The sequence below is a fragment of the Thermobia domestica genome, chromosome 3 (assembly GCF_964235325.1).
Source record: "Thermobia domestica chromosome 3, izTheDome1.hap1.1, whole genome shotgun sequence".
Classification (NCBI taxonomy): Eukaryota; Metazoa; Arthropoda; class Insecta; order Zygentoma; family Lepismatidae; genus Thermobia; species Thermobia domestica.
Window position 1 is genome coordinate 328,492,081 of NC_137456.1, and position 22,468 is coordinate 328,514,548.

The 22,468-nt window shown below is 35.7% G+C and overlaps 1 protein-coding gene across 1 annotated transcript in view; it reads left to right on the forward strand.

The window, feature by feature from the left end:
• The window catches only part of gogo (thrombospondin-1 like protein golden goal), a 1,102,148-nt gene extending 1,081,580 nt beyond the window's left edge, over positions 1-20,568 (forward strand). The window contains exon 8 of the mRNA XM_081752697.1: positions 5,796-20,568. Coding sequence (XP_081608823.1) covers positions 5,796-7,225 — 1,430 coding nt within the window. The 3' untranslated portion in view covers positions 7,226-20,568. The remainder of the gene's footprint in view (positions 1-5,795) is intronic.
• Positions 20,569-22,468: the final 1,900 nt, after the last annotated feature.

A 22,468-nucleotide genomic window follows, 5' to 3' on the forward strand; every position in this document is an offset into this window, starting at 1 on the left:
GTCATTTTGGATAAAGGGCGTGATGTAAACGACGGAAAATATCTAAAGAGAAGTCCTTTGTGTGTGTGCGTCATTCCTCTACGTACTCATCACGCACATCGCCACGGCAATCGAAGAACACTATCAACAGTGGTTTGATTTTGCTACGCACCTGGCAATCTCCTCTGCGTCTTTGTTAGCTTTGAGCTCCTTCGTGGCTAAGCGGTTAGCGTACGCGTCTTTGGCGTGGGAGACCCGGGTTCGATTCCCGGTGGGAGCTCATGTGGTTCGGATTCCACGTTAATCAGTAGGCCCACGTCTCACACAGCCTTGCTGCTGAACGGGACGTAAAACTCAAAATCAACTCAACTCAACTCTTTGTTAGCTTTGTCAAGCCTTGGCCAGATCGCCTTGTGATTTCGCTCTCGCGTCCTATCCGTACACCTATGGCTTTAACATGTTAGGCCTCCAAGATCAAAAAACAGCATCCAACATAACCACTCCTACACAACAACAGATACAAATGAAACTAACGCCTTCTACAGGCTAAAGGCACCATGAATCCCTCTTCCGCGAAATTTAGCCAACCTACACCATGTAGTTTTCTCAAAAAACAAAGAAGGTCGGATACCTTTTCGACAGGCCTATTATATATAGAGCAGTTCTGATGGAACTAAATAAGTGAAACATAAAAAAATAAATAAACGAACATGTGATCTGGGCCCATATCAGTAAAATGTCTACTGTTAGGAACTCTGTATGTTTCTTAAGCCATTAAGCTGAATCAAATATTATCCTCTCGATTTAACTAATCAAGCATAGAATGGACCCACCATACAATTTCGGAAAGAACTGAAAATAATGTGAAGTGCTGTACTTTCCCCATCATCTGAACAAAGAATATTTTCCCAAGACAAAGCATAAACGACATTTGAGTCTTACTTCTGTAAATTTGAACTGATCACTCTGTAGAAATAATAAAGAAACAGTTATTAAGCTTTTTAATTCTAAAAGGCCCAAATATCATATTTCGCATTTTTCTACGGAGCCCAACTTCATATCCTTTTAGAGAGCCAGAATGTTAATGCTTGCCTCCCCCATGAAAAGTTCCAAGTTATGGCACTGACCATACATTTTTACTGCGCTTGAAACTTAATAGTGTTACTGACTTTACCATCTATTGGTTTTTAGCCCACCAATTCATATGGGGGATTTTTTTGTTTTAACCGAAATAAATTAAAATTATAATCAGGGCCGGATTTAGGGAGGTGCAAAGGTACACGTGCAACCCGCTTCGTTGTAAATATACGCTACCTAACGTGAGAAGCTAGTAGTGAGTTTTGCAAAATCAATACTTTTAGTCAATTTTCTGAAGGCTGAAGGAAAAGGATTCATCGAGAGCAGATACTTAGCATTTCCAGGGCAACTCCTCATTCACACTAGAGCGTTCACCTCTGGTGCTTGGGGTCCCGGGTTCGATCCCAGCCCCCGCCAAGTGAACTTTATGGTGGACAAACACCGTGTGCGTGGGTTTTCTCGGGGTTCTCCCGTTTCCTCCCACTTTCTTCATTCCACCATTTCATTCATCACTCATCATCACCGTCTCCTTTAGCCTAACCGGCATAACCGTGGGACGTAAAACTCAAAGATTTCATTTCATTTTTTTCCTCATTCACACTACAGATGCGTAAAGGTATTTAAAAACAAAACTCAAATTTAATTCAAATGTGCTAACTGTCATTTGGAGCATCCCCCTCTGAAAATCCTGGATCCGGCCCTGATTATAATGGCTTGATTTTCCTTATTTATTCTTCAAATTTATTTATTGAAATGCTCCTTACTTCATAAAAACTAAACTTGTGATACGTGATATTATTATGTAATAACCAAATTGATTTAAAATACTATTAGCTACATTTATGTACGAGGCAGGATCAGAAAATAAAGTTACATGGCTGAAATTTCTTGAGTTTCTTCTGTTATAGATGAATGAGGAGTGTACAGTAATTTTAATACATTCGGTTGGTACCTGAGCAGAGTTTCAGCCACCCGCCATCTACGCAGTCAGTTATAGGTAAACACAAATGGCGACTTGTTTGCAATTCGATTTCTGTGGGCGAAACATGTAGCCGCGGCTGAAATTCACCGGCAGCTGGTAGAAGTTTACGGAGAGACTGTCATGTCTCGTCAGCATGTCGCAAAATGGTGCCGAAAGTTTGTGGCTGGTAGAGAAAACGTCGCCGTCGAGAAGTGCAGTGGCCAACCCAGTACGGCATTAACAGATTTAAATACAGCTCATGTGGAGTAACTGATTCAGCGCTTCAGGAGGATAACATTACCACATCTAATAGGAGAATTGGGAATGTCGTTCGAAAGTACCTAACATGCGGTCTTTCGTTTCAGACGAGGAGGTGAAACACATCGTGACAACGTGGTTGAACTAGGGATGGCAACAAAGTTCCGGTTCCGGCGGAACCGATTCCTCGATCCAAAAACCCGGTTCCAGAACCGGATCTTAGGAACCGGTTCCAGATCTGGATCCCGAAGACCCGGTTCCAGAACCGAATCTAAGGAACCGTTTCCAGAATTGGATCTGAAAACCCGGTTCCAGAAGGGGGTCTAAGGAACCGGTTCCAGACCTGGATCCGAAAACCCGGTTCCAGAACCGGATCTTGGGAACCGGTTCCAGTTCTGGATCCGAAGAACCATTTTCAAACTGCATCCGAAGAACCGGTTCCAAACCTGGATCCGAGAAACCGGTTCCGGAGCCGGATCTTCTAGAATCGGATCCGTTCAGACTCGAAAACCGGTTCCACCAGGGACCGGTTCTTGCCATCCCTAGGCTTTTTACCAGCAAGGAATCTTCATACTCAACGTACAGTGCGACAAGTGCCTCAAAGGATAGTAGACAATATTGAAAAATAAACTAATGTATGTACCATGTGTTGGCTGTATTTGTTGTATGAAATAGTATTTATACGTTTCACTGCAGGCTTTATAACACTCCTTTTTCATCACTCTTCGTATAATGAAGATTCAGTTTCAAGAAGCAAAGTACACTCATGTCCAAAATTATTGTCACATGTCTATAAATATATTGTTGTAGGAACATTATTTGATAACGAACTCGCCCGGTATTTCTTATAATGTTACTAAGTGTATAATCGGAAAAGACATGTATGTGGCAAATTTCATGTCAAAAGAGTAGTAAATAAGAACAATAAAACGAAAATAAAACTTTCTTGTCCATTTACCAACATTTTGTTTTACTCATTCTAATTTTCCTACTTATAATTCTTTCCCTGTGAAATTTACCACAAATATACATTTCCCGATTATACACATAGTATCAATATTAAAAGTGCTCTGCAACATCATTATCAAATTATATTCTTACAAGAAGACATTATAGATATGCGACAATCATTTTGGACATGAGTATACCTTGAAATATTAAGTAGCCTCGAAGGTGAAGTCAGTGAATTCACATTATTAAAATTTACAGTTCATTTCGAACATAAGGTAATTTACAAGATTAATCAATGGGCTAAGAAAAAGATGGTGCTTTTCGTTTAAATATACTTTTCTTTATTTGTTTGTTTTTGTCACCATTTCTTTTTATTATCAGGTAAAATTTTCGAGCAGTGCTTTCATTTCAAAAATCGCCTCAGCCAAATTTTTTCATATCATAATGCGATACAAAAGTCCCAATTAATTTTCTTGCCTCGAATCTCTTGAAAATAATGTTTTCTTTTTTGTCTCTCTCTGTGTGTGAGAAAGTGTACTTTTTCGTAACATCACCACGCCCTCTAATGGCGAAAAGGAGGAAACTCTCAAGATAGCCTCCATTTTGTCAATGTCATTTTCCATTCGAGAACATTTTCATTCTTTTCTTTCCCGCTTCTATTCAAGAATACCAAGAAAATTTTACTGTTTCTCCTCTTTGTTTCTTTATTGTTGCCATTTTGTTTTGTAATTCTTTTCAACGGGGAAAGATATAGCCGTTTTTTTTTTCAGCAAACTAGTTCGTTTTACAGCCTCTTAGCCGCTAATCATGAAAATGGAAAAATATAATGGAAACAAATTACTCTCTTCAGATGGCATCGTCGCAAAACTTAAAGAGAATCTAGGTGTGGACTTCTTGTGTAAGGAACATTAAAATATCTTGTTTAACAAACAAAATATGTGAGTGGAAATATTAGAGAAAGGAAAATATAATTTAGTAATATAATTTTAAATTCTAGTTTGTAAGCAGTGGCGTATTTGCTATCGGGCTCAAGCCCCCCGAAATAAATTTGTTTTATGGGAAACTTCATTAAAATATGTCGGCACCCAAAAAGGAAAAATATTAGTGCTTATTCACGTGTTGCGCATAGCCCACCCGAAACAAAATCCTAAATACGCCACTGTTTATAAGTTATTAAAGAAGAACTTGTCACAAATGCATTTTATCATCTAACAATTAATAACATATAGAATGAATGTAAATTCATGGTCAAGCTTATATCGAAATTGCAATCCGGGTAATTAAAATTTATTTTTTTATTTCTAATTAGGATTGAATCTAGAAAATTACTGTTTTATTTGTTAGAAAATAAATATAGCTGTTTGCTTTAATTAATTGTGTTTGATAAGAGTAATAAGTATTCATAGAGTACATTACCTGCATAATGAGTATTTACAATTATCAATATAATATTTTTGTGAATTTTATTTTTAATATTTTAGCAAATAATATTTAGAGCTGCATATTAGCTTTAACATTTTAAAAGTCTACACATAGGCAGCTGCATTGTAACTATAAGTTTAGTCTTTGCAAAATGTAAAACCCCAAAAAGCTTTCTGTTCACTAATCCCCTGGGTATTTTAAACGGCATGAGGAAACAGTGCATGCGCATGATGCGTACAAAACTATTTGAGTTGCTCTTTCATTTCATACAAAGACTTAAAACTCCGATATTGATTTTGAAACACGCTATATTCTTCATTTATGTACTACTGAGAGAATTATGAACTTTAGTAGTCTATCAGATTGTATTTATTATAGTTCTTATTTCTGTTTACAATGATTCCTACACTCCTTGTAAATATTCGTTTAGAAAACAATTGGAATTAAAGGGGAATAAAACTGAAGAAAGACTCTATATTGGAATATAGTACAAATACATCAATTGCGTATGTGATGTTGATACACTTTGTCCTTTTAAACACCCCATAAGAAAAAGTCAGGTGGTCTTCCAAACGCAACTGCCACCTTCCGTGTCACCTCTGCGTAATTATTTCTTATAGAATACAAACGCACACGCTGTTCCAGGGACGACCGTTCCTTCATCCTGTCTATCATACACTAACTATACTAAGTCCAGTGATCGTCATCTTCACTATCAGGCTACACAGTGTTGCCATATCGAAACTTTTTGCCCAGAATTACAAATACTACACTCAGTCAAACTTCATATAGATAATTATGAACCACCCTGTAGTGTGAAACCTTAGCTGGAGTTGTTTCACTAGACTTCACAAGCGATTAGCAGCATTACTCAAAACGCTTATTACATACCACATTTACTTACGGGGTCACTGCCAAGAGATTGTGATAAAAGGGGAGTCGTCATATGATATTAATTGAAAAAGGTTGCAATAATGTATAAATGGATATATATTTTTAAAAGTATTGTTAATTTGTGCTACTATCTTTACTTTACATTCGAAAGTAGTTAAATTTGTATAATTGCTGAAGTTCTAATTAATATTTACTGTAATTACTGTATTTTTATTAGTAATTACTAATTAATTCCTTTTCTTTTGTTCTGTAGATCCTCGAGTAAACAACAGTGGTGTACTATGGGAAATGGCCACTTCGAGATCACCATACCTACATGCAGTCCATGTGATTGTAATCCTGTTCGTCTGTATAGTGCTGATAGTAACGCTCGTGTTAGCTCTGCAATACTTTTTACGCTATCGCAAATACGAAAGAGCGGCAATCGAAGCTAGCTCCATCTTAAGTTCCCCGGGATCCGATTGCCCCGACACCTATAGTTTAGTTCACGTAATGACGTCAACAACAACTTTATCAGAAGTGATTTCCTTGACCAAATTTGGTCGACGAGCCCGGGCGCGATTGACTGACAATGATGAGGACAGTGACTCAGACACGGCTTGTATCCAATCAGCAACAAGTCCCGAAGAAGCGTTACAAGATTCGCAAAGTCTTTTAGCAACGTCTGCGCCAGCGGCATTGTCCTTACCTACTTCCCCTGCGATTGCAAGACGAATCCCAAAGCCCTCACCGACAGCGATACGTCGATCATTGACGTTTAGTCCTCGTTCCAACCACCGCTCTGCCATCTATCGTCGGCGACGGAAATTTAATGGTGATCTCGTGAGTCCCGTCGACGAAGAAGATCCGTCAGCAGTTCTAAGCCCCGACGAGACACGAACATCCCCGAAAAAGACCGAAGACGGAAAGTTGTCAACACCAACATCAAAAGAGGATGACGCGACGAAAAGACTTTCGTCAAGTACTGGAAGTGAAGAAGCGGTAACGAAAAAAGATAAAAGGAAATCGCGAGAATTTAAAGAAGAACTCGCTAAAGCACGACAAAATGGTGATAGGCCTCACCACAAGAGTATAAAAAGAAAGTCAGAAATTAAACATAAAGTAAGTAAAAAGGATGGAAAATCTCTGGAAAACACCAAAGACTCAAAAGTGCATTCCAATGTTGACAACTCAGTGAAACCAAAGACGAAAGATGCAATAAAAGAAAGTAAAGAGAAACAAAACAGGGAAAGACTAAAAACAGTAAAAGATTTACCACGACCTGGCAACATTTTGAAACAATATTCGTCGGTTTCTGAATTTTCTATACCAGGGACAGACTTAGACCTTGAATTTGATTATTACGATTATAATGTACAGAATGCGAGTGCAGTACCAGGTTCGTATCTCGGCATGGATCCTGCATATTTAATTTGGATTCCCCCTTTCGCACCTTTCCCAGACCAAGACTACGTAGCATCTCCTTCGGAACAAGTGGATTTAGTTGAATTTGCTGCCAATAGAGGGGAGAACGATCAAACACCGGAAGCCGAGAAAGAAACGCGAGTGGAAAAATCACCTTCTACGCTTCATAGTCATGATGACATTCGATTCGCTGACGAAGACGAAGATTCTGAGCCAGAAGTTCTTAAGAGAAACTCTTCAGAAATTACTATTTGTAGTAACAACACAATACAGGTGTAAACTATGTAAAAAAAATAGTGGTACAGATTTACTTTAGGTCTAACAAACATTGGTAATTTTTCGGAAAGGAAATTTGTATTAGAACATTTTAGTTTATGGGCACACAAATATTATGACTATAAATGACCGGTTCGAGGGAAGATAATAGTAAGCACCACATTAAACGAAACAGTAGGTGTTATGGGTTGAGATAAGATCTTAGAGTAGTATATAGGTACCTGAAGTTTGGAAGTGCATCTGCTGATGACAGGGCGTTTAATTAACGCGACATTCATTAGTTCAACCGACATAAGTCTCCCATACGTAGCCAAAGCTAAACTAAACTAAGAAACTGATTTGTTGAAAGACAAAGCCTCATTTATAGTCATTTACCTGCACAGCAAATAGTGAGGCGTTAATTACTTGAGTATTACTTTAACACCAAAGACATCGCCTTCAGAGCAGGGACGGATCCAGGTCGGACTTCTGGTGGGGACGGTGGGTTGTAATACTGCCACTAAGAGCTACTTTTAAGAGATCCAAATTCTAGGTTGGGTTTCATTTATATATAAAATAAGAAAGTTTCCTCTTCTGGAGGGGGGCGATCGCCCCCTGGATCCTCCCCTGTTTCCGAGCATATAGAAACTAACTAGTAATTGTCGGTGAGAATTTGAATTGGTTTTTATTGTTTACAATAGGCATAGCTTTACGTAGTACTTTTCACATTTATGCCAAGTAACGAGTAACGTAATATGTTTTGCTGCAAGTGGTTATGAAAATAGTTTTGCAAGCGAATGAATTGTCTGACAACAGTTATATGAGTAGCAATGCTGCCATCTGTTGTTCTTATGTTTTAGCACATAAGAAAGCAGATAAGAACAACAGATGACAGAACTGCTACTCATGTACCTGTTGTGAGACAATTCATAGGCTTACAAAACTATTTTCATAACCGCTTACAGAGAATAGTACATTACACTTACTTGGCATAAATGCCAAATATACTGCGTAGAAGTTTGCTTATAGCAGACAATAAAATCCAATTCAAATTCTCACCGGAAATTACTTGTTATTTCTGATATGCTCGGAAGGCGATGTCCTTGGTGCCAAATTAACATACAAGTAATACCCTAAAGTCATTTTGTGTTGTTTTGCTCCTCATTTCTTGATTGTGTGCATCCCTTAAAGTAAATCTAACCCAAAGAATGTAATAGGTTTATTTCAAAATACAAAACATTTGCATTAATTTTCATATGACAGGCCTCATGTAAACCGATTTGATTCATAAATTACTATCCATTTATGAGCAATAATAATGATGAAAGTTTCACTCTGTTTTTAGTTAGTATTGTTCCAGGCCATTCTTTTTAAATGATATATTTTCGCTTCGTTCTGTTCTCAGAATTGCCACTTTTTTATTTTTTGACGACTAACAAAACAGTACTAATAGCTCCATGCCGAAAGCTTTCTGTGCGTGATGTTATATCTGTCCAGCAGTGGTAAAATTTTCTTCAAACCTAAATGAATCTCAGCTTCAAACGTATTGGTCCTTAGTCTCACAATATGGAGTATCTTCTTTGATATTTAGGCCTAGTGCAAACAAACACAAAATTACCCTGCTTCTATCCATACCGCAATCTTTCGTCTTTTCTCCTAGATCAGTGGCTCTCAATCTTTTCTCACAGACGACACAGTTCACTGAAAGTGCAGGACATAGCGAGAGAACACATGTTTGATATTTTTATATAAAGACTAATAATAATATCTTTTATAATAGTGAAACCAATCAGTTTTCATAATGACTCTATATAGTGCTGAGCATTATTGCTACCACTGGAGGTGTTGACTGGTACAGTCTGTCTCGATTTTAACAAATTATTATTAAATTCTTCATGATTTTTTAAGTTCTAAAATTTCCCGAGACACGTTAGAAGATTGCATGACACACCAGCATGTCGCGACACATACTTTGAGAACCACTATTCTACATGCTAGCTTAATTTAGCTAACTATTTATATTCCACAGAAAGCAAGGAAACTGTCTCAGAATGGTGTTGTCATTATTGTAATATGAGTTGGTAATATTACATAAATAGGACATCTATCGGCAAAATTTACTTCTTAAATTAGACAATGGAGAAAGTAAAGATGAGCAGAAGTTACAGAGCGAAGAAAATGTGGATTTAGAAAGTTCTATAATAGATTTTAAATGCATAAATTTCACTTTTTAATTAGTTAATGAATAGCGTTAAATAAGCATAACAAAATTTCTTAAATTTTCAAGATTTGTTATTGTCAATGTGTATACAGTATGACCAGTGATATCAATTGGTGAAAAGCTTCAACTCAGAATATGAATAAGATGATTATATTGCATTCAAGTATTATTTATCAACACACTAATGTTAATTGTCATTAGTGAAATTAACAGTAAATTTTTAGTAAAGTAGAGTCCCGAAAACTCGGCCTAATGTAGACTGAAGGGTGGCCGAGATTGTGAAAATGCCAGATTATCTGGAATTGGGTTAAAAAAGAATAAGTATGAGTGTTTCCTCAAAAAATACAATACTGTACTTGTATGTTTTGATTGCTTGAGAATACAACAGAGAATAAGCTGTTCAAACCCTTAAACAACACAAAAGTACGTTCTTTTATGAAGGCATAGAACCTTTACTATACCTAAAAATGAAAATTAATGAATACACACTGTCAGTGGCGTATTTAGGATGGGGTCTTCCGGGCTTAAGCCCCTCCCGAAACCTTACGTACTATAGTAAAGTATATGAAATATCTTGCAGAATTTTCACACTTTCAGGCAAAGCCCCCCCCCGCCGAAAGTTAGCAAAGCCCTCCCCGAAACAAAATCGTAAATACGCCACTGCACACTGTACAGTAATTTATCTGATAAGACAGACCGCAGAGTCTGCGCGCGTTTTTTTTTTTTTTTCACTCTGCCATTGTGTGCCCGAGTAATCCGGACTGCCAGCTTATCAAGAGACGAGTTTTAGATACTCTACTGTAATACCAAGGTTTCTATAAATCATTATATTTAAAATAAGAGTGATATTAATTTTAAGAAGGTAACCTGTTTAAAAAGTAGCATATTCTAACAGTACTTAATTGTATAATTTGTTATTTTCATACAGGAACGTCTCAAGCATATGTAGGCATAGGTCAAACCACTTGGTATATTGGATCACTTAAAAAATTTAGGATACGAGACGGAGATATCGTCATTTATCTTTTAAGCACCGAATCTATTTAAAAAATTAAATTTGACTCCAATAATCTCAAGGTACTTACGATTTCGTGCTTTTTGACTTGTCTAGAGTGCAGATTGAGAAAAGGTTGTCATGAAAAATGTATTTTTTACGATTATATTGTAGTACTTTAAAATGAATATCAGTTTATAAAGAGTCACTTATATATATATATGATCTCAGAAAACGCAAATATATACAGGGTGTCCCGGGAAAAGTGGCATTTTTTTTTTTTTTTTTTTTTTTTTGCGAAATTGTAGTATGGGTGATTCTAAGTAGGAAAGCTCATATGAACATGGATCGAATTCTCAACGGTTTGAAAGATACATGTTGTGAACCAGTTTTACCTTATCTTCCTTATTCCTCACCCTATAGTTCAGGGACGTACGCAAAGGATAGGTCCTGGGGCTTCGGATCCCGAAATCCCGACTTTTCTGTAAATTTTAGGGGCGATTTTACAAATTTTAATATAATCTATTTTCGTATTTAATTTAAATATGAAATAAATTCCTGCGTATGTGTTTAATATAGTTATTTTATAGAGATGAGACGAAGGTGATGGAATAGCCTTTCCAAAGTAATGCAACATGTGACAATGGTGTCTTCGGAAGGGAAATTATTAAGGAAAATTTAGAAATCAATATTGCAATCCAATTCTCTTAAATAACCTTAACTTTTCAAAATGTCCCTCAATAATTTCCTTTTCAAGACGTCGCTCGCTCATGTTTCATACCATTGGAAAAACCATTTTGTCACCTTTCAAATGCACCTCTTTAGAGCAATAAGTAACATAAAGTCAAAAATGGTTCACAACCTGTAGCTCTTAAAACGTAGATAATAGGACTGATGTTCATATTAATTTTCTTGCTTAGAGTTACCTATTGCACCCATTCCCAAAGTATTTCTCTTCCTTCCGAGACACTCTGTACATTGACCGGTGTCGTTATCTGTAATCTAGCGAGGGTACAGTGGCTCAGTGATAGAACGGCTCCATTTGGTGCGTTCGTACCTGGTTCGATCCTTGCCCAAGTACGTTTGCAATGAGCAATATCGTGTTCGTGGGTTTTCTCGGGGTACTCCCGTTTCCTTCCACATTAACAACTCTTCCTCCGCCGTTCACTTGCCTTAATCATCGCCTCCCTTAGCTAAACATGCATGATAGCGGGACGTTAAACAGAAAGCTTTTCCTGTATTCCAGCTCCTTTAGAGATGAGATATCGAGGTCTGTGAACCAACGAGAGTTCGAGGGAGGTCGGGGTTCGAAGCTAACGTTAATAGTAGTTCCAATTCTTCATAACCTCCATATTGACCGAGGACATCTTGAACTCTAAAATAATGTAAGAAAGATAACTGTCTAATTTGCCATAATAAAACCAAAACTTCTCCATAGTACTATTAGCATGGGTTCCATAAAAGCGAGAGTTCCGAGTTCAATTCCCGGTATAAGCTCATTCGGACTCCTTTTAAGCTATAGACTCGCGTTCCATATAGCCTCAGTGCTGAAAAATGGAACTCTAAATGAACCATAATGAGACCACAACATAGATTTTCTAAGAAGAAATACGTGAACTTGCCTTTGAAGGGCTGGTTGTATTCATCTTCTCTACTGTAAGTGTGGAACGAACTTCAAGTATAGCCCGCTAACAGATTGGAAACTTAACCCTTTATGTTACTCGCCTACCTCCATTTGCTGTTGCACACTTAGTCTTCAAAACATTCCCTAGTAGCAGAGAACTTGCAAACTGCTTGCATTGTAAGTCGGTAAGCTTGTACTCGGCTTAATTGGAAAGCGTGTAATCATGCCGCGAGCTGGATTCCAGTAACGAAGTTACATGGGGGCAACTTTGTATTTAGTGTTCCATTCAAGCTTGACGCAAGTGCATTTCGCTGGCGGCAAGTCAATAGCCATTGAACGGCCAGTGATGATATGAAGTTCTACGAAGGATCTAAAGTATCACTGGCAAGTACAACAAAAGGCAGATTGTATGAAACCACGCGTTGAAAGGGAAGCGTAGAAAATCAAAAGCCAAGCACGCGCCAACTGGCCAAAAGCTTTTTTGCTACTTGGGTGGTCAGCGAATCGAAAATACACATTCTCAATCTGCGCCTTAGCTAGTCTGTAATGTACTAAAAATGTAGTACAAAGGAAGAAAGGTCAATGATTTAAAGAAGAATGGGATATCAATTTATGTACTTTTAAAACTGTTTAGAGTATTAGTTCTAAGCAATATATATATGTAATACGTTTATGTATAAATTGTAAGTACGAACACTGGACTACGAATTGATGGCAAATACGTTTCCCATTATATCGTTGTTAAGATCCAGGGCAACGTTACAGGACCATTTGATAATAAAGTAACGGTAGTCATTGGTTCTTTTAAAACCAAACGAACAGTTAGGTAACGCGTAATTTAACGGGGATAGTTTGCAACATTTTTGTCAGTAATTGGTTGTAAAATCTGTACAGGTTTGAACACAGCTTTATATTTGCTCTGTTTAGCAAAATTCACAATATTTGTTATTGTTTTTCTAAAAAACATGTACTTAAATGGGTAAAAATGTTACTGACAAGAAAGATAAATTTTCTTTCATTTTAATTAATCATATGTGTGCTGCGTTGAAAGAGCAATTGTTAAGGCTTCTTAACAATTGTTCTAATATTGTATAGCAAACTTGTACGTATGCTATGGTGGACATTCAGTAATATTTCAAAGATTTTCTCAGCAAGTTCTCTCGAACAATTACGTAGAAAAAAAAAAAACTCGTCTGACAATATTATTTTTTCTTATAAGAATAAGCTGTTTTATGTTCATAATTACATAATTTATAAAAGAGTTCCATAAAAGTTATTGCAGAAAACAAAATTTTATGGAGAAATCCATGCACTTTGGTACACTGTATAGGAATCATTTTTCTTTCAGACATGTTTTCGGGGGGCACTGTGCCTCCGGAGCTCTGAGAGTGCCCCCTGGACGAGACCAAAAACATAGTCTATAATATAATAATAAACACAATGTGAAAATAATGTGCCCCTCGGAATACTAAATGTGGCCCCCCGGGAATTTTTTTCTGAAAGAAATACACTTTACGATTTATATCGTTGTACACTACACTATAATTTCATTAATTCGACAGCTAAAGAAACAGACCGGAAGCTCTATTACATATTAGTTTGCATCAGTACAATGCAAAATTTACATTTTAGTTTAGAATGATCGGTGTTATGTATAGTGATTTCTAAATTAGCAATATGGCGTTAGTAACGCAAAATTCTGCGTATAGTAATCATGATTTTTTCGTATTTTTTCAGACTCACCAACACAATCCTTTTCTTTTTCTTTCTCTTTAAAGTAACAGTATAAATATTAAATTCATTGTATACAACAGTGGTCGCCAAACATAAGTTTCTGAGCTAACGTACCGTTTTTAAATCCTACCGTGAGCTACCCATCAAAAAACTACCAACTCTTTCTTTAACTTACATTTGTTTATTGGCTATAAACTTACATTTCTACTAAATATGAAGTCATATATCCAAGTTAGCAAGTGTCTAATATACACACGAAAAACAATGTGCATAACCCCACACGGATACAATCAACTCAACTATGAGAAGAGGCTGACAATGACAGTTGCGAGGGAGAAGCAAGCAGCTGTTGTCGTCAGAGCCTCTGTCGTTAGCGTCGATTTAATGGAGGAATCAACGTTAACGCCAACCACAACGTTAACGCGATATACTGAAAATGTCCCCGCGAGCTGCTAGTAGCTCGGGATTAACTGTTTGGGGATGACTGGTCCACAGTGACAACTAGTGAACTGAGAACTTCACAATGTAGCAACTACAGCAAACAAAAACTTCAAGATGTCCCTGTTACAAGGTGTTTGTAAAAATAATGTTTGTGTTTATTTTTGTATTGTTTTGTACATACTTTATTGTAGTTATTTTTAAAAGGAACTTATATAAGGTATAGAGTTTCTGTATTGAAGGTTTTGTTTCTAGTCACATAGAAAATATTAGATAAGACAATGTAATTCTGGAACGACCGTGTAGCGCCACCACTTGGAAACTTGGATGAAGTCAACAATTAATTCTGATTGTGCATGTTGTAAGCTATAGCTATTTGTTCGAGATGTTAGTCAATTTATAATCAAATCGTCCACAAGCTATCGATGTTTCTTATTTGTCACAGACATTGTTCTACAACTTGGAGGTTCCTTCGCAATAGTTTCGCCAGGGGCGAATCCAGGACCGACTTCTGGGGGGAAGGGCAGTGAGTTGGCACACTGCAACTTATAGCTACTTTTAAGAGCTTCAAACTCTGGTATGGTTTTTTATTTATATATATAAAATAAGAAAGTTTCCTCTTCTGCGGAGGGGGTGATCAACCCGATCGCCCCCTGGATCCGCCTCTGAGTTTCGCTATTCTTTTCTGAGGCAGGACAGTATTTTCTGCCTATTTACCCACACTACTTCGATCGTCTGCTTCCTTATTGTAAATGGCTCGTAAATGAGTATGTATTTGATTATAATTCACTTTCTTGCTGGTACAAATTGAATGACTGCGCCTTGTTTGAGATATATTGACGTAGAAATGCAATTACGGCTTATTATTTTAATTTCATTACATAAAAATTAAACTGTGACCCATACATGTTCACATTGAGTTAGTTAATTCATTGCGCATTTTTAGCCATGTTGTCATAAAAATGTAATTACTACGCATTTTTCTAGCCGTGTTGGCATAAATATTCAATTATTCCGCAAGTTTTAGCCGTGTTATAAAAATTCGTTCTATGCGCATTTTTTAAATAGCCGTTTTAACATATTAATTCAATAACTCTGCGTTTTCATAATGCAATCACTTGTATTGTTTCAGTCGCATCGACATAAAAATTCTATGATAGTGCGTTGTTCTAATTGCGTTAACGTAATAATCACTGCCTGTTGTTTTTTCCCGTGTTACGTAAAATTTCAATCTTTACATCTTATTTTAGGCTGATTTGAAAAACATTCAATCACTGCATTTTGTTTTGGCCATTTTAACATAGTAGGAACACACTTCACTCAATTTCACAGGCTATTTACAGAGAACGAGTTAACGGTGTTTCATAAACTTTGATATGTTCCTAGTGGGGGAATGTAGTAGGCACCAAGTGGAAATAGATGCCACTCTTTCGTTTTTTTTTTTTTTTCCACATTAGACAAGATTTTGCATTTTCTTCCCAGCAGACTCACTTATTCCACAATCTTGAATATCATTCACAAAGCTCTGTTACACATGAAAAAGACAATCTTTACAAAGTTTTGTTTCAGTGTACGTTATATCAATGTAATCTATTTTATAAATGAGTTTCAAAAGTACATGATTGTCGCACCATATTGATATTATCAACAGAACGAATTAGTGAGAGATTCTGCTCTTAAATCGGTATAATTCACTACATATTAATTTACGTATAATAGGAAGTATGTTTGTAATCAATGGCGTGCCTACTGAGGGGGGCTAAGAGGTTCAAAGTCTCCTGAAGACAACTAAGGAACACAAAGAAATGCGAGATAACTCGTACTAAGGCGCAATACTAATTAATTATTACAGTTAGTACTATTCTAGCACTAATATTAATATAAGAATAACATAGTAATGAGACATCAGAGAACCATCTCTGAATCAGCATTTTGCGAGTTTATAATTCTATGTTCGAACATCTCAGCGAGGCACGTGAAAATTTAACTTTGTATGTGATCGTACAATACAAGGTGGACATGAAATCTCTCTCTGATAACAAACATTAATAACAGGAAAACTAAAACCGATAGAAGCATGCGGTTTGCGGCAAATAGTAGGAAATCTCAAAACATTTTCTTTACCTGATTTAGAGAATTTCTACATGTGCAACAGTAGTTGCCCACGGGATATCACATGTGAAACTTGCGCATCTGGGACGGTTTTCTTGTGTTAACGCATGGACAATCTACACCTTATATGTCTATAACTTTAAGCGTTGGTTTTTGACACAGTTGACTTCGGGATGGCCAGTTCACGTGATGCGCAACGCAAGTATTTCCGTGAGCTTCGAGTTAAAGCAACATGTACGTTTTTCACTAACACTTGGACTACCGCTTCTATTACGATCTAAAACACTTCCTGTTCTAATAAACTTGCTATTCCATTCCTTTATGCTTTTAACATCTGGTGGCCACTGTCCATACTCTCTCCTGAACGTTCGTTGAACTGTGACAGGAGATTTTGTTTCATGATACCACAGCATACACTTCGCTTTCTGCTGTGCTGACGACATTTTTAAACAAATGACTGTCACGCTGCAGTCAGTTGCAGTAGATGGCATGGCAAAATCCGGAAGATGTTTTCAGACCTCATGCTTCTATCATTCTTTGTTTCCTTGTTATTAATATTTGTTATCAGAGAGAGACTTTATGTCCACTCTGTATTATATAAAATTTCCATACGCACTGGCTGAGACCAGTAGCGTTGATCTGCAATCAATTTCTGTTGCAGTTAAAATATTGTGGTGGGTCCCGACCTACATTGTGATGGTTGATTTTGTATTATGATATGTAGCTACAGCCACCAACTATATCGAATTCAAACTCACGTTACTAGCAGGTATCATCTTTCATGACTTCCGCGTTGCCATAAGAATGCAAAAGGTAAAAACTGAAACTCCTTTAGGGGTCGTTCAAAAACCTCTTTTCTTCGAACAGTAAGTCAGGGTCCAGTTAAGTGTATAATTAATTCACTCTGTTATTGTTCTTGACCATAGCGAAACAGAAGAAGACTGAATTGTTCCTTGTTAAACCAATTTTTCCGGTTATCCACACAATTGTTTCATTATTATTATCATCACCAATACAGTTAGAGTAGTGACTACCTCTTACACATAGCATAACTATAAAGAAACCAGAGGAAGAATGTCCATTTGGATTTTGAAGCAATGGTCCAAATAGACAAATTATATGGAAGACACACAACATTGGTGTAACATCTATGGTATTGTACAGTTACCATACGCTATCTCATGTTGGAAACCTCATTGAACTACAGTTTGGAGTGTAGCGAGTAATTTACTTCAATATCCAAATACGCTTTCTTCCTCTGAGATCCCTTTGTAATACACGCTTACCTCACATTTGATAGCCTAAACCTATTTGATTTTCTAGGAAATTATTTTTAAATGCTTTTATCTTGGTAAAATACTAACAAGTAAAGGGTCCAAATGCATTACAATAACAGTGAAATTTGATAATAATAATGTAATAATATACAACTTGGATATCAAATTTCACTGTCAGTTTTCTTTGCTTGTAGATATATTTAACTTACATGTGTTTTCGTGATAATCCAAACTTTCAACATACGAGTATCAGTCTCGTAGATTTTCGTAAATAACTATAAATATGATCCTAAATCTTCCAAATAAGTACAAATAACGAACGGTAAAGTTCATAATTGACTTTCTGAGAACATGCTGGACCTAATTGATATATCACATGACTACCTTTCCCCTTTCGAAAAATATCACAGATTTCAAAATGGCGGATTTCAAGATAGCGGCGAATGTTCGTGATCTACTCTACCTATTCTTCTCTTGCCAATACATGATACTTCCACCGTTTCCATTGTCTATCTTTCACTATTTTCACGATTTAACAGTTTATTTGATGTATTTCAATAACATAGTATAGCCCTTCTCCTAACTTTGATCCCCCCATATCTCCGTTTCTTACGACGCTCAGCCGCTATAACTTTACATATTTTTACATCCTCTATCAAGCGTACAGTCTCTCCCGCAACTCGATTCATCCATTTAGACCCTTTACTTGTAAGAAGAACAGATTTATAATTTGCCTCCTTGTAGTATATAAAAAAAGAACATTGTTTCATCCATGCTCAAAGTATAACAATTATATTTTTCAATTGAAGAGAAAAGGCATAACATTACACTTCCTCGAATAATTCTATAGTTGTTGAAACATTTATTATTTCTTCAATAAAGTATTTTATTCTCTCTAACTGTAAGCTTAGAAGAGGGCTAAATTATTGTTTAAAGAATGAATAGAAGATGAAAAGTTTTAGAGCTTGAGAGATAAATAAACAAATTTGGGGAGACTTCAATATGTAAATTGTTGAACCGTGCAGGTAAAGTAGTATATTTGATTTCGAAATACCCAAATCATTAATCTATATTATTGTCAAAAAGGTGAACTAATTGATGTAAAATTAAGTACAAAAAAATTGTGAATAAATATATAGTGAAAAAGGTTAGAAAAATGTTCGGTCACAGATAAATAGATGGTGTCTAATAAGCATGAAGTAATACAGTTTATTATTGTAGTGAGAATGTACATTACTTGGTTGTTCTGTTTAAACACTAATGGTCTAATTTCATTCTGTGAAAATGTAATGAATTCATGTTTATTGTACTTGTACAAATTATTTCATTTAAAAAATACATTCATATCTCATAAGCATACAACCACAAAACATACCATGAAAGGCATTTCCACATTAATATATGTATTCTTATATTGTGTAACTAATCTAATTTATAAACTTAATTTTCAACTTTATATGAGCACTATTGAGTTGACTATTAAGATATTTTAGTTTCAAAAATGAGTAATATGGCACATTTTACCTGGAATATTACATTTAGTACCGGTAACTCTGCATTCTTTCACTCTGAGAACTAGTATCAAATTGTGCACCGAAATCGAGATGACAAACCAGCAAATTTAGTTAGAATTTTGTAGATGAAATAATAAAAGATATTTGTGAAATACTAAAACTAAAAATAATACTGAAGATTAAGGATACGGGGTCCATTTTTTTTGTAAATTATGATACAAACAAAATATTTTAATTAATGAAGGAAGAATGCTGTTGAAGAAACAATTCAATGTGGATGGTAAATATGTAACCATATATCAGGAAAGAAAATTTAAAAAGTGTGCGTCATTACTATGTTATTGTACGGAAGAATACAAGACACGTTAAAGATTAGGGCCATATGTGTTGTAAGTAAATTTGCACCTAGGCAGTGATTTCGAATATTGGCCGCCCTTGCGTCTTCGACACCCCCAAGGTTTGCTCGCTAATGCTCCCTCGAACTCCCACACCTCTGCTGAGTCACGAAGCACGGAGATAATCTTTCTTTACTGTCACAATGATATTTACACCAAAGAAAGTTATAAACAAGTAAAAGTATTTTGTGTCTGGGCCCATATTCTTAATCTGAACGAAACCAATAATTGTGTATATTTGAAATAAATTAACTGGGCTAGGACTTAGCCATTGTGATTTAGGAGACTGAAAAAAGGATAGTTCTTAGTACGTGACCAGTTATTTGACATTCAAAGAATTTACTCTTTTCTGTGCTTCAGAAGAAAAAAAATGTCACCTATATTTCTTGAATGTAGTACTCGAGAATAACGTAATGTTTCAACTTTCTTGATAGACAAAAGTGCTATAAAACTATTACCTAAAAGCAGATGCTGGTATTAAATATGTACAAGGCCTATTTAAGAATACCAGTATTTTATCTATATATGTGCAGGGGCTACTTAAGTACACATATCTGTGTCATAGAACTTTCGTACTGTTTTCGTACTGAAAATTGATCTTCTATATAATAATTATCAAAGTAATATGTACAGTAAATGTGAATAAAAGTTTATTTGATGATAAATTTAGAAATTTGAAAAGGATCTTAACTGTATAAATATCATTCCAACACATTTATAGTAAGTAATCACCTCTGTTTAAAGGCACAGAACAAGTAAAAGTCTTACTTTGAGTGATAGTTTGTGTAAATTTTTATTATAAAAACCACAGTATTATGTATATTTTGTTTGTGACTAGTTCCTTAATTGTTTTGTGTTCTTTCAAAAAATAATATGTATGTACAGTTCTGTTTTATTATTATTACGTATTATAAAGGAAGTAATGTGATTTTTGTCAAGTCAGTTTTGATTCTGTGATAGTTTTTGTTGGCACCTCTATGTACAGAAAAATAATAGAATTGTGCAGCTTGTTTGTAGTTTGTTAACTGGAAGGTATTATTAAAATGTCTTCTTGTAAATGTGTTGTTTCATTCACTAGCTAAAACAACTTCAGATCTTCTGCGTTTACCATTTTCCATATACAGAGCTTGTCAGTAAAATGATATTTGCTTTGAGGAAAGAAATCTCTCTATTGTGCTAAACATAATTGTACACATTACAACATACGCACATCACAAGTTTAATACACAATACAAACAAGGGCGGATTAAGGCTTTTGGAGCCCTGGAGCCGACTATTTCAAGGGGGTCCTATGTAACGAATATTTCTAGCGCATAAATTTTCTTTGTTCCCTTCCATAGCCTCATAGGCTTATCGAAACACCGAGAACCACGGTGTAATATTTAAATGTGTTCCAACTTTACAACAATTATTTTAATTACTTTCATTATTAACAGTTAAGAGCCTGCCTTACTAAAAATAATACGAAATTGACCCACTTTCTTTTCTTTGATTATTCATCAGTGAAAGGAGATAATGAAATGCAAGTCACCACAATCATAGATAATGTTATTCTACAACAGAAAATATGAATTTGAAGAATGTTCAGTGTTGCCATCCATAGGAATTACAGTGTTTCCAGAAAAACAATTTCCCTAAAATCTAAGTTAAGACAGCGAGTAGAGGAATAAACTCAACTGCATTTAATTACGTATCATGTTGTTCTTGGTTTCTTGTGAACCACTTTTAAATTAACATTATTATTTAGTTTTAATAACTGTATGTTAAAACTATTTTGTTTATTACAAACTAAATACAACTATTATTTAAAAAGTAGTTCACAGGAAACCAAAACAATATGATACGTAACCAAATACAGTTGAGTTTGTTTCTTTGGTCGCTGCCTCAACGTAGATTTTAGGGAAATTGTTTTCCTGGCAACACTGTAATTTCTATGGATGGCAACACTGAACATTCTTCGGTTCATATTTTCTGTTGTAGAATAACATTATCTATGATTGCGGTGACTTGCATTTCATTATCTCCTTTCACTGATGAATAAACAAGCAAAACAAAAATGATATATTTTGTATTATTTTTAGTAAGGCAGGCTCTTAAATATTCATGTCTACTGCAGTGTAACACACAAATGCAAAATACAAGCCAAATAGTCAACAGTTCCTGTAAAAAAACACTAATAGAGTGAAAGGAGAAAACTCATACACAAACAAGTAAAGCTGTACAGTTAGAAACAATATTAATTCTAGTTTGGAGGTATAAGAAATGATATCCCCAACCTATACTTAATATTCTTTCTGACTGTACTAGGCTACATTGTTAGAAAAGTTTTCATCCTACATTTTGCTCTGCAAAGGATTCTATTATGTCATTAAACAATAACTCTCTAACCAGACATGATTCAATAGATAACAGGGCAAGAGCATTGAGCTTCTGCTGCCTCAGTTAGACCTCACTGGACTTCCTAATCATTAAAGTTTAGAAAATGATCTTCGTCCAGTACAATTTGTAACAAAAAGAGATAGATAAACTCTGCACCAGTACTCAATGCAGACATTTGGGAAAACTGTATCTAAGTTACTTTCATATATCAAAAGTATTTTACTTCTTGTAAGAGAACTCGCACTGTTATTTGGATGTTCTCATTAACAATAAAAGTTTGTATATACAATAACAAATGACGAAGCTCTTCGCAAAAATTAGTCCACGTCACCACTGTACTTTAGAATAAAATCACTGATGGCTCGGGTTATGTTCTCTTCGTTCATGGACTTAAATTTGGTAAGAAACCCGGAAGTCTCGTTAAGATTTTTGTACTGAGCTGTCCTTTACTGTAGCTTTGAAGTGAGTTTATCTGTGATCAGAAAGGACTTTTCCACATGAAATTTATCTCTCCCTAATAACATCAGTTGTTCTGTGCCACTTTCGTCAAAATGTTCCTTTCATCAGATTTTTGTTTTC